At 30.1% G+C, this 14171-nt stretch overlaps 1 protein-coding gene across 1 annotated transcript in view; it reads left to right on the forward strand.

Moving 5' to 3' along the window:
- Positions 1-8105, forward strand: part of LOC107163691 (neural cell adhesion molecule 1-like) — a 168364-nt gene extending 160259 nt beyond the window's left edge. The window contains exons 4-8 of the mRNA XM_015511234.2: positions 2365-2505; positions 3079-3222; positions 5546-5709; positions 6894-7179; positions 7530-8105. Of these exons, the coding sequence (XP_015366720.1) occupies positions 2365-2505; positions 3079-3222; positions 5546-5709; positions 6894-7179; positions 7530-7750 (956 nt within the window). The 3' untranslated portion in view covers positions 7751-8105. The remainder of the gene's footprint in view (positions 1-2364; positions 2506-3078; positions 3223-5545; positions 5710-6893; positions 7180-7529) is intronic.
- The last annotated feature ends 6066 nt before the right edge of the window (positions 8106-14171 follow it).

The following is a 14171-nucleotide window of genomic DNA, read 5'->3' on the forward strand; positions in this document are numbered from 1 at the left end:
AAATGAGTGAACAATGTTTTTCTGGATAATTGACTATAATTTTAAGTAATCTATCGAGAGTTACATCTCTCCCCTATTTACGTTATAAAAGGACCCAAATCAATCAAGTAAGTATATTATATACACATGTACAGAGCTTGATTTCTGCATAGTTAAAGGTACTTGTCAACTATCAAATTCATTTTTTGCCGATATGTATTATCATAATAAAGGTGTATAATACTATTATGACCTTTACAATTCTTATTTAATTTAATTTTTATTAATAAGGTTATTATAGTGACTATACGTATGTCGTCGTGTGTGTTTAAAAAACGAAACACAAATATTTTAGAATTAAAGAATATATAGTTCTCGTGGATGTTGGCAAAGCCTCTCGTATCGTTGTCTTGAGACAGTTGTTGTGTAATTTTGATATTAAATTTGAAAGCAATAATAAATTATCTCGTTTGGAAAACTGTTTCTATAGTAGAAAATAAGTTACAAGTAGCTAACATCCCTTCAAAATTTTCTTCATAACTTTAAAAAATTGGTTCATTTCATTCTTATTGTAGCGATCTCAATCTAATCCGTGCATTTCTACTGGCTCTCTATTATATGATCAGGTACAGAAGTACAATAATGATTAATATAAAATCTTATTACCACGACTAAACGCACACTAAATTCGCACAAAAATGAAAAAATCATAAAATATTTTCACAGCATTACCTCCACATTAATGTAATTAAAGGGTGGTACCTAGTACTCATCTCACTGATTTTCATGCATGTTTGAGATAATTTTTTTTTTTATTATTCCTACACAAATAAATGATCTCTCGTTCGTCTTGAAAAACCAAACCTGAGTGAGATTATAGTTTTGCACAAAATGACTCTGCAGCATTTTGTTTTAATAAAAGATCAACGTGTTTCGTTCTTTTTCACAATTTTTTTAAAATCTTCTTGGGAATTGAAAAATTGACGTTACAATCCATGTTCGATTTACAATCTACATACATGCAGTGCCGAAAGAAATATCTTGATCGTTATTTATGACCTAAAGTAGTGTTTTATGTTTAAAAAAAAGAAAAAAAAGAACACAACATTGTAAAATCAATAACATCAGAGCAGAGCACAGTTCAGAGCGTACTGCAAACCGTGTACACAATATCGAGACTAGTTGAAATTTACACTCCGAGGTACATCAGCTTTTCTCGTGAATTTCCACCTTTCAAACATAGTGACTATTATATGAATAACCTGACCCGGTCAAAGTGTGCTCTGTGTGAAATGTCACGTCATGATCAACCTTTTTTTATGTGTATATATAAGCATATATGTTTAGAACGTTACCTTTTATAATATGTGTACTGGTATTATAGGCACATAACACGCCAGAATTGAAGTGCTCCTCAACGAGTGCCATCGCGATGATCCGCTCATTCATGTAGGATTAAAACTCTAAAATAATATAGCAGCTGTCAATTATTTAGCGGTTATTTATACCACAAAAATATATAGGTATTTTATTATACTACTACCATATAGGTTGACATTTTAAATCTCGTTAATATTTAACTTTTTTCTCCTTTGAAAAGCTTGTTTGTTCGGATATGACTTCATCACGAACTATTCGAATACTGTTTCACGTTACGACTTACACAATAATTATAATAAAGTAAAATGAAAAAAAAAAAAATATTTAAAAATCCTGTCATCGTGCCCACACCGTTAGCCGTTTTTCGGTTTCTCATTCGTAATAGACCAATAAATAATAACAACATACAATATGTACCTTATTTTTTTGTTTAAGTAATAAAACCGATATAATAATAACAGTAGAATATTATCGTATACGCTCTACGAAATAAGTCCAAATCGCCACTAAGGATTCGTGTTGAAAATTGGTTTCTATACCCAAGACTACGACGACGACGTGATATCGCACTGTGGTGAAATATAGAGTTAATTAGGATTAGCAATGTCGCGTGTAATGAAAATAGCGACGCGACCTCGTATATCATTCCGCCGTACAAAATCGATTCTAGTGTGAGTGTATGTATGTGTGTGTGTGTGAGAGCTTGCAAATATATATATATATATATATATATATATATACAAATGCGTATTTGAAAACGTTATGAGCACACACACATTCCATGATGACGACGAAAATATATAATACATGACCTCTAAGGAAGCGTGTGTAATATTATGTCAGTGTTGAATCCGTGTCGCGTTTGAGGGGTCACCCGTCTGTAGGAGGTTGACAGCGGTGTCATCTCATTGATACTATATTTTTGTGTTATACCATATAATCTTCTATAGTTATATGTGAAATGTAAAAAAAAATATTAACCATACCACGTGACTATGTTGACAGAAATATTAGAATTCGACACGCCCGTTGAACAGATCACTAACGAGTACACCGACTACTTTATCAGGTGCAAAGTGAAAGGCAACACAAACCCCACTTTTATGTGGTCGTACAATGGTCAGACATTAAAAGAAAAAACGTCAAGTTAGTACGATTTTAATAATATTATTATTGTTATTTATTGTGTTGTATATTAATTAATAATAGTGTTTTGGACGCTTATTAAAACCGTTAAACAGTCTCGAAAATTCCAATCATATATACAATCCAAATGACTATGCTGGTTTGACCAATTATCTTTTTTAAATATCTTGATTTTTTTTTCAGCATATAGAGCCAATGGCGAAAAAAAATTTTACTCAAACATAAATAAATATTTTTTAAATGATTTCCTTATAAACTTCAAACATTTTTTTTCTTTTATTTTTAAGTCCGAATTATTGTCTGCCGATTTTTTATAAAATCTTTAAATGATCTAGAACCATTTGGTGTTAACGGAAGACGCGACAAAATCAGTAGATTTGTTTTTAATCCTTACCACTTCCGATACGATATAAACTTCTGCCAATTTTTCATTTTATTAGAAAGCCCAGATCTATAGACTATACAATATCAAGAACTTAATTAGGCGAGGTCAAATCGTCAGAAACTCCTAAACTAAATATAGGTACATGATTTAATAATACTATCTATCATTATTATGCTCCTCTCACACAGGCGGAAAGTATTCAGTCATCGATGGCGGACTGATGGTACGGAACGTGACACACCTAGATTCGGGTAAATACACTTGCAGAGCTTTCGAGACCACTAACAAGTCTAGCGTTTCCGGAAGTACCATAATCGAATTAAAAGTCAGACGTGAGTATGCACTTGATTGTCTTAATTCAATGTCAAACAAAATGAAGGGTGCCTATATTCGTAATTAATAAATTACAATAATCTTATAAGAAAAAAGTGAGACATTAATAATACTCCATTGTACACCATTATCATACGTATATTTGGTGATAAAGAGATCCGACTAGTCCTATAATTGTTTATATAATAAAAGTGCGTTATGACTTTCCTTTACAAACTAAACTATGTCATTATTTATTTTTTATGTATTGCACTCAACTGTCAAATTTATATTTTGGAAAATAATTTTTCGATGAATCTGACCTATATTTATAAGCTCGTTCGTGACATTTCTTAATAAAAGAAAATAACAATTCACTACTGAAACAATATTATATTAAAAGTACAATATTTATTTTTATTACTAAGTTAGTTGTTGAAGCCGAAATGAAAAAAGACGCGTATGGATTTTTTAATTTTTATATTATAATTTAATATTTTGAAATTTATTTTTGCGAAGTAAAAGTTTTTTGTCATCATTCGGTAGGTCTTAAAAATATCTAACCACTGCTAAATTCTGTGAAACTTAAAACAGAGCCATACATTTATTTTCTTATTTTATAAAAATGATGGGCAATATAAATCATAAATAAAAATTGAGGCATGGTAAATTTATTATAACGTAAATTAAAATATTTTCGAAAAATTTCAAACTTATAATTTAAAAAAAATATATTTGCTGATCCATGATAATATGTCTGTGAATCATGAATAGCACACCGAATATTAGGTTGCTAGTACTCGGAGTACTAGAGATTATGTTGAGTTCTAATTTCACTCTCAATCTGACACCTTTACAAAGGTGTTTTACATTTAAAACAAAGAAAAGTTTATGTTTAAAAAAAGAATACCTAAATTGTTTGTTTAATAATTAAATTAAAAATTAAAAATATCTTGTTATTTCAATAAAAAGGTGCGTAATAATACATTATGTAAATTATATTTATAGATTTTATCACATTGGTGCAATTTAAAATATCATAAAGCTTAAATAATTAATGGATATTAAATGGATTTTTTCTTTAAATTTATTTTATCAACTTTTTTTAAGAGTAAGTGACTAAAGAATAAACAGATAAGTAGTTATAATTTATTAAAATTTTTAAAATCAAAAAACGAATTATTGTTAACTATTAACAATTGGAAAATGTCTTAGGTATTTTTTCTGGATTACAATTTACTACTTGTAAGTTCCACTATAGTATAATAATATTATATTAATTAAAATAATTGATAGCAAACACAGTATAATTACTAAATAATAGTAAATATCATCCACTATCAAAATTATAATAAATTGTGGTATTACATTTCTATCACTATATTCGGTTTTCTAAAACTCAAACAAAAGGTCTTCAATTACTCGTACCGTGAAAGTATAAATAAAACGGATATGTATACTCTGTCGTCTGACTATAGTAGTCAGTAGACTATATCATAATAATTTCATATATTTTATTATTTGTGTATCTTATGACATAATACACCACCTACATGCCAAACATAGCACAAAATGCATCATAGTGTTAATATAACTTTAAATTCCCCACAGAATGAATAAAAAATTAATTTTAGAAACTTTCCCAATCGTAATATAATGAAAATATATTACTGAATTAGTATTTTGCCTTAAAATGTTTTAAAAATTTTAAGTTAAGTTTATAGATCTTTTCATATTTTTAATTTTCTTATTTTGTATTAAGAAGATAGATTTTGAGTATAAAAATCAAACATATTTTAATAACCTACACCTTTGGATTTACGACTAATTATAGCAGAGAGTGAAGAATTTACATCGGCTTTTATCACCAACAGACAGGTTTATATATCCAAAACTGACAGTAAAAATACGGTCTGTAATTTAAAGATCAATAAAGTTTACTGTATACGCTTAACTCAAATAGTGTATTCTTTCGGTAAATTTATTTGTAAGAAATATGTGTCTACAATATTTGTTTTTTATGTTTATCTATAGATAAAATTGTAAATTGAAGATTATACTTTACATAATATTCATTCTTTAAGTTAATTACTATATTTAGATCATAACCTTATAACGATAATAGCGCACACATACACATATCACAATCATCAATAAAAATTAAATGTACACTATTTGTACTCTAAATCGACCAGTAACTTAGTCGACTATACAATAAATTTCAATACAAGAACCATATCATGACAATAAAACAACATCACCCATATAATTAATGATATATCTTTTATAGTGTCTGCGTTCGGCCAATATAATCATGACTGTACCGCATTTTTTTCCGCACAGATAAACCGGTGTTTTTAAACCACATGGAAAGCGATCCCGTTGACCTATACGTATTCCAGTCGGACTCAGTTAATTTGACGTGTCAGAATTCAGCCGAACCTGCAGCAAACATGTCGTGGAGTTTCAACGGAAAATACTTCATCAATCCAGCCGACCACTACATTGTACGTATTTTATTACACACACACACACACACACACACACAAATATATATAATAGTTTATCACTATGAATTCGCCATATGGCATGTGACAAGAAAAAACATAATACCTAACCTATATTGTGTCGTTTCTGGAGATTATGCACGAAAATGTGTTTGCCACATACCAGTGCTGTTTCAGAATGAGGACCAACGGCCGAGATATAATATTTATTATACGCCCGCTAGATGTGTAATGATTTCGAAGGCTTGTACGAACCCTGTTGCGTATAAATAAGACAACCAAACCATAAAACTTCACGGTTTTAACTGGAATATAATTATTATCACACGACTTGCATTAGCACTCGACATTAAAACACCATATTAAAAACGCAAATAATTAGTATAATATTGTGTTATATTATATATTACAATACCACTAAGTTTGTATGAAGTTTTTTATTTACATTTTTATTCTTATTAAAAAACATTTTATGCGGGTGGAAACATTTGAGACGGCATTGATTCATAAAGCGTTTCGCTGATAGCATTTATCGTTAAATACTTTCTTTACTATTAAATCGAAGAGTTCGTGTGAAGTGCAACGTTCTATACAAATCAAGGGGCATAATAAATATTTAAACAATCTACAGTATTTTGAGAATGTAAAACATCAATTTCATCTCGGTTTGCCAATTTCCGCACACTCTGTTCAACGTGTCTGCAAATGTCCATTTAGGTGTATCCGATATTTAAACAATATTATTCGTTTAGAATTTTTTTTCATATCACTTTTAAAAAATTGGGTACAAATGTGGGTATATCTGTCCCATAATGTCTTGGCAGCCAAACTATATGATCATTGGATCTTGGATCTAAGAGTGAAGATTGTTGATGACCTTGCGGAATGTGTGAAAAAACTGTCACTTGTTGTAATATTTTAAATATTCCTCAAATATGGAATTTCTTTAAAGTATCGTATTACAATAAAGTTTATACCATATTATATTTTCAATACAATAATACAATACGTGAACCGTTGCGTGTTGTCAATATTATCTACACTCTGTGCACACAGCGATTCGTGTTATAACTTTTTTAATGGTTCATATTTTATTATATTATGAAATAATATACTAAGACCCATGGCCTATACCATAGTGTATTATACGTATCGCGTGTTTATATACCTATACGCCCTTTCAGGTGACGTTCAACAGACCGGAAAAGTTGGGATCGTACTCGTGCACGGCCACGAATAATTTGGGCAAAATCACCAGACGGTTCAACCTGATCGAAGGGTTCAAGCCGAAAACGCCCAGCGGTCTGTCGGTGGCGCGTGTCGGCGACAACTACATCGAACTGCAAGTGTTGCCCAATGACGAAGGGGACGAGTTGATTGGCTACAGAGTCGAGTACGTGACGAGAGTCGTGGAACCCAGCGGAAACACTTTCGAAAGTTTTGACATGATGAACTTCAATACTACCGAAGGTACGTGTAACCGACCCAGCCCCACCGCAAATACAGCCTATATAATGTAACTGCAGAAGTACCTCCTATATATTCCGAGCCGAAAGAAAGTTGTTGTATAATTATTATTTATGACTATCTCATCACGCCGTTGCTAATAATTATAATATACTATACATACATATTTATGCTTACAAACTATATTATAGTTAACTGAACAGTCGTACTATGTAGGTATGTCTTTTAATTATTATACACGCAAAACCTGCTGCTGAGTCCCGGAGGCAGTTTCGTATCATTATTATTATTACTATTAATCGTTATACTTTGGATAATATACGAAACGATGGTACGCGCGGTGCATGTTTCAGGTCCTTTTGCACTAGTCAACCTCAAGCCCAACACTGAATACATAACGAAAATCTTGGCAAGAAATCGGGCCGGTTACAGCGAATACACCGAACCGATCGTGGTCCGGACGTCGCCGGAAATAGTCAACAGTGGCGGTATGGCGACCCACTCCTGCGACGGGTTCCTCCTCCGACAGCTCCTGACCCTCATTGCCGGCGCTTTGATCGCGGCTAGACTATAATAACTGTCGCCGATCGATACAAACAGTCGCATAATATTAGATCAGTCTTCATATAGATCTATTCAAAGCTTCTATATGTATTATATGACTAAAGCCATCACGGCATAATATTATAATAACAGATCTATCTTATCTTTCTATATATATACATAATATTATAATAACATAAGTTATATTATACAGCCACCATCACTCCGGTATAATGTAATACGGTCATCCACGCATCGTTAAAATAGTTTTATCGGGGCACACGATTCCCCGGCCGCTTGTTTAATTTTTATTGTATATGACCTATATATTATAATAATACATGTCACTTGATGTCGTTGTGACGTCGACGATATTTCAATAATAATATACTCGTATTATTATATATTATACTATCCTAGTCCTTTTACTCTATATCTATATAAACTATTATATCTGTATCGAATCCGTATGAACAAATACAGTTATGATAACACGCTTCATTCGCGATTATGGCGTTCCAATAACATTGCCACTCTTTTCTAGGTAATATATACGTCATATTGAACACACACACACATACACAACTCACGTTCGACGTGTATATCTCTTTCAAATGATACGTGAACAGACAGACACACAATATTTGGCTTTTGTCGCAGTCGTCCAATTCATCGGCAACGGCTGTGTGTAATATTCCCGTGTTCGGTGGAGAGTGAGACTAAAATAATATGTCTGCCGTCGCCACCGCAGTGCGCAAAACAGTGTGTTTATATTACATTATATACGACACACAATCCCGTCATTCCGAAATAATAATAATAATAATAATATTTTTATAATATTATTATTGTTGCGTCGACATATTATTATTGTTATTTGTTTTTTCGCCAAAGACACAGTCTCCGCTTTTGCCGCCACCACCACCTCCACTTTTAAAATACGTAGTCGTATCCTATTTGCGCATCGATGGCTAAAATATTCTGAAGAATATAAAAAAAAAAATTAATGTAAAATTATTTACGCGCTTAAGGTTTATTTCTTCTCCGTAATAACATTACGTTACTGTAAATATCTAAATACTCTAACACTATATTCTATATAATATTTTACGCGTACTCTAGTAACGATAATCCCAATAATATATTACATAGATAGGTATTGTTAGGTTTATAAGTTATAACAATATGTTATACTAATATATACAGCATGTTGTGCGATTATGATTGTTTAAGTGGATAAAAAAAACAACATCGATCTGATGAACGGGTAGTTAAAATATAATTGCGTATTATATTTGAATGATGTAAAATGTATCAAATATTATATAACATTAATTATTAATATTATTATTATTGTAAAATATGTATGTCAATATTACCATTACTTTATATTATATAATTATATCTATTATTGCCTATAATTGTTTTATACTAGCGACGTGAGAATAGGCTCTCCTCATCCTTGAAACGAAACGATTACTGCATACTTACCTTTAACATATAACATATAATAATAAGTATTCATATTATTATATATTATACATTGAACTCGTGATATACTTATAAATGTCAAAAAAAAAGAAGAAAAACGCTTGGCATGAAAATATATTGGCTTATGCAATTTCGTATATACCGGTGTGTGTATATATATATATTATATATTATATGACAAGCCGCACCGGCGCATGATTTATTCGGTTTCTATACATTTCATTTTTTCCTTCGTATTTTATCATTTTAATAATAAAGTGTACACTCTGTGACACACTGTGTGGCCGCCACCACCGCCGCTGCCTTAACAATAAAACGGTTTTTACGACCAGAATCTGACGTTGAGAACAACATAATATACTTTGAATATTTATTAGGTATACGTCCTATCCACCCAACTGACCCCGCGCATTCGTGGATATATTATTATTATATCTACGCCACTGCGATGTCCTTGCGCCTCGACAGACACCCCGCACCACATTTTCGTCTGACCGAACTGAGCCAAAGTACACGTAGTCTGTGAAGGGTTGAGAGGGTGAAGGATTTTGACGTACCTTTATTGTGTACCATATATATTCGATCGCGAGCGCAGAGCTAAAGACCTTTACATGTTTTATGACTAAGGGACGATGTCTCAGATCTCGGGTGGAATTGTATCTTTCTCTTTTCTTTTCATTTTTTTTTTTGGTTTTTTATCTCAACGTCGTCTTTCCCTTGCAGTAATAATATATTATAAGCTAAATGTTTAGTCCTTAAAATGTTAAAGTCTGCACGGTAAATAAACATTGGTTAACATAAAACATATAATTTATCCATATACACTAAACATAGGTATATATTTTAATAGCACATAAGATAATAATATTTATCGTGCACCCGTGGATACCTAATTTTTTCTGATTTTCCTAATCTTTTTTATTTCTCTACCTCCACTGCGAGACGCTCCGTATCGTGCCTTTTGTTCAGGTTTGATCGCAATTATTGTTTTGAAAATGTCTCCGTGATAAATCAAAACATTTCCATAGAAATCAGCTTCCAGTGTTTCAATTGTCAACTCACTTATGTGGTTACACCTAGTGTTTTAAATTTTCTGAATTTGAAAAATATATTTTCCTTCCACGAAAAGTATTTATGTTTTGTTTTATTATCAAAAAAAATTATGGTGTGAGTTTGAAAAATAATAATCTCTCGTTTCCCTTACCCTTTTTTCGCAAAAAATAAAAAAAAAGCATGAGAAGGTGAATATGGGATTCTATAATAATATCTGTTGGCAGGGTTTGGCTATTATTTGGCTTTAGCTTGAATTGGCGCCATTGCATGTATACTCCTGACCCATTGTCGTGGATTTCGAAAAGAGGTCTTAAAATTCGCGTTAAATTTTCTTAGCATGTTCAGTCAATGGCGACAATAAACAGGGGAAAAAATTATATAATTTCATTAATAAATAGTATCTGGCACATCCTTAATCAGTGACACTTGAATCTTATCATTATTTGTGCTGGCCTTGTAAACACCTTGACGAAAAGTGATCAATGATCGAAAATTGATGGTGTGTGTCCCAAAAGTTTCAAAGTTTCAAAAAAAATAAAAATAAAATTGACTTCCTATTTATTCGCAATTTTTCCGTTGCACAAGTGTATTTATTACGCGGAAACTGTTTTTCAGAAAGTGTTACAATTTATTTTGTTAATTTTTAGGATTCAACTTTATTGTTCTATGTAAAACTATTATTATTATTATTATTATTATTATTAACATCATCATCAATTTTTTTTAAGCATTTATAATATATGTATTAGATTTTATTGATTTTAATATAATATATTCTTACTCATGATAAATTTTATTTTATATACGTGTCTCTATATTTTATGAAAAATAAAAAGTAGCAATAGTGTAATTGCACTAATATATTTATGAAAACATTTAATATTATATATGTATATAAATATATAATATATATATATATATTAAACGTTAAATTAGTGTAATGTCGCTAAATTCTTGGAAAAAAATGTGAATTTAATATTATATGCATGATGTTAAAAGTCAAAATCTTAAACCATACTATGTATTAGTTTTCCTATATGTGAAAATTGATTTTACAATAATTCATATTTTCATAATGAAAACAAATGTTTATATAGAGAAAAAAAAATCACTAATAAATTTTTAATTGATAATTTGTTTTGCTTATTTTTCTGATTTTACAGAAACTTTTTAAACACGCTTTACTTTTCCTTGCCATTTTACTTCTCCAGTGTACAATATAATCTATTCGAAGAAATTTTATCATAAACATTTCATAAATGACATGATCATTTTACCTTCCTCTTCCTGTTTGTCCATTTTACAAAGAATTTGGCGATTCATTTCCTCTCTCAAGAAAATCGGCGACACCAAGGATTACGGAATGATGAATGCTTGAAGTATTAAGATACTTACAAAAGATTAAAGTTAAAAAAAATTAACCTTGACCAAAAGTGTCATTCTCATGAATATATTATAATATTTATAGGTACATTATATTATTTAAATGATGGTGAGTATGTGTCCAGTGGAGTAGAGGCAAATATTCAACGAATTGGGTGACAAGTCGAGAACGTCCTAAATTCTTAATCTACCCGACATATATCGTTTTATATTATTATAATACAATAAGATATATAAATTATAATATGATCATTCGTATATATCACTTATCGACAGTTAATGAGTCAAATGTAAATTTAATAAGTTTACTTTTGCGCTGGCTGCAACTTTCAGAATAGTTTAGGACACACGCAATAATAACAATATATTATATTAAACGCTTCAAGACACGTGCTTTACATTGTAGTGATATGATATCTGCACATTGTTATTATTGTAGTTGTTGTTGTTATTTTTGTTGTTGTTGTTTGGTGAACTTGGGATGTTAGTGGAATCAATTTGTAATTTACTAGCAAAGTTTTCTAAGTAATGCCATTAGCACTCAAAGTGTTCAATAATTCCACACACGTAGTTTAATTATTATTTTTTTTACCTGCAATCATCTATTGATATATCTAGCTGATGTAGAGATATTGAAGAAAAACAAAAACTTCAACAATAATTATCGTTATGTGAACAGCTGGTAATAATATAACCTGATGAGTCGAAAAAAAGGTGAAACCGAATAAGAGTGAGGGCCTCACTAACCACTTATTTCAATTGCCATAATTAAACGCGTTATAATAACTACTACACTTGTAAAACTCACTAGTTGGCGATCGATTAGTTGCTAATGCTGTCATATTATACAAACAGCTCATTAAAATAGATCGCAGTTAACGATTTTCTCACAAAATGTGTTATGTACATTCACTTTACGATCAAACCTCTCTTAGTTTTTAATCGATTTTCATCCCATTTTTACTGGTCAGTGAAAATATATTGTTTATGAAAATGTATTAGTTTATTAACAATCACGCTTTACAAATAATATAAATAAAAACAAATAGTACATCTGATAAAAATCATTCTGTATAGTAAATTATAATTTATTAGTTACATATAATTTTTGCATTTTTAAGTTTGTTTCATTAAATTATAAGTAAACAAAATTCAAATATTGAAAATTTGATTATGCCGAGTAGTATTGTTTTATATTTTTAATAATTATTATGCGTGTAGAGAAAAATAAATAATGACATAATACTCCAACATTATATACAATAATAGAGTAAAACAATATCAAGAGAACGTAGCACCCGCATCACATTTTGAAATTATCATGAATTCATGACTAACTTAAAAATATAATTTACGTTTACATTTTATAATTTTAGGTCAATTCACTCTAATATCAAAACTAACTGCACACCATTGAAATTGGTGACGAAAATGCACTATGCCGTACGTTTGTAAGATGGAGACAATATATTATGTTGGTTTGACCTCCTCTTAATATACTTAACTAAGTACAGTAAAAAGTGTTCCGTAATTTCATTTTAACAAACAATTGTTTTTTTTCAGTTCATCCTTTTTACACGCTTATAATTTATAGCATACTAATAGTATAGCACTATTTATTTTGATGGATTTTAATAACCTGCGTTGATGTAGCTAAATTGCCTATCTAAGACGCCGTGTTATAGTAATATTCTATTACCTATTAAGAGTTTTATTAACATACGTAAAAACAACTTACATTATAGTTTATAGTTTATACTATTATTATTAATATTATGAGATGCTAGGAATACTGAATTAACTTAAGTATGAACTTTAGTAGAACTAAAAAATATAAAACTATCTAAAACTTACATTGAATATAAGAGCAAACTTCACATTTTATAACGAATACCAAAATACTTAGTTTAATGTTATCATAATATGTATTTATAATCAGAATTTTGAATTAATATTCGATGATTTGCGTAAAATGATGAATTAAAGGAATTAATTAAGCTAACCTTGGATAAAACTATGCTTATTTATAATATGAAATATTGAAATTCATCTCGTATAATGACTGACTGTCACAAAATAAACTTGTATTTTTAAATAATTTATTTGTAATTTTAATTTTGATGGAGAAACATCATAATTAATACCTATATTTAAAATAGTTGTTATATTATATTTAATATCATTAATTTCATATCTTATAAGTGATTATTGTTGACACCTTTCAGTATTAATAATGTCGCATAAGTTTTCCGTAAACGGGTCAATAATCGTATGTGCCTACACGCCACACGACTACACTTCTATTACATTCATTGGCACGTGATGTGCGTGGTTCAGCGATGGCGTTGGTTTAAAACGCTTTGTCGAATAAAACGTGCAAATTTGGTTATGAGGTAATTATATTTCACACGTGTTGTTGTTATTATTATTCTATGGATTTATTTTGTCATACCCCAAGTCACGTTTCCCGTTTGAAGCTTTTGTCATACAAGAATCGCATAAAATTATATTATATTTTATAAAAA

This window comes from Diuraphis noxia, unplaced genomic scaffold (genome assembly GCF_037042655.1).
Source record: "Diuraphis noxia isolate RWA-SAM2 unplaced genomic scaffold, SU_Dnox_SAM2 contig0002, whole genome shotgun sequence".
In the NCBI taxonomy this organism is placed as follows: Eukaryota; Metazoa; Arthropoda; class Insecta; order Hemiptera; family Aphididae; genus Diuraphis; species Diuraphis noxia.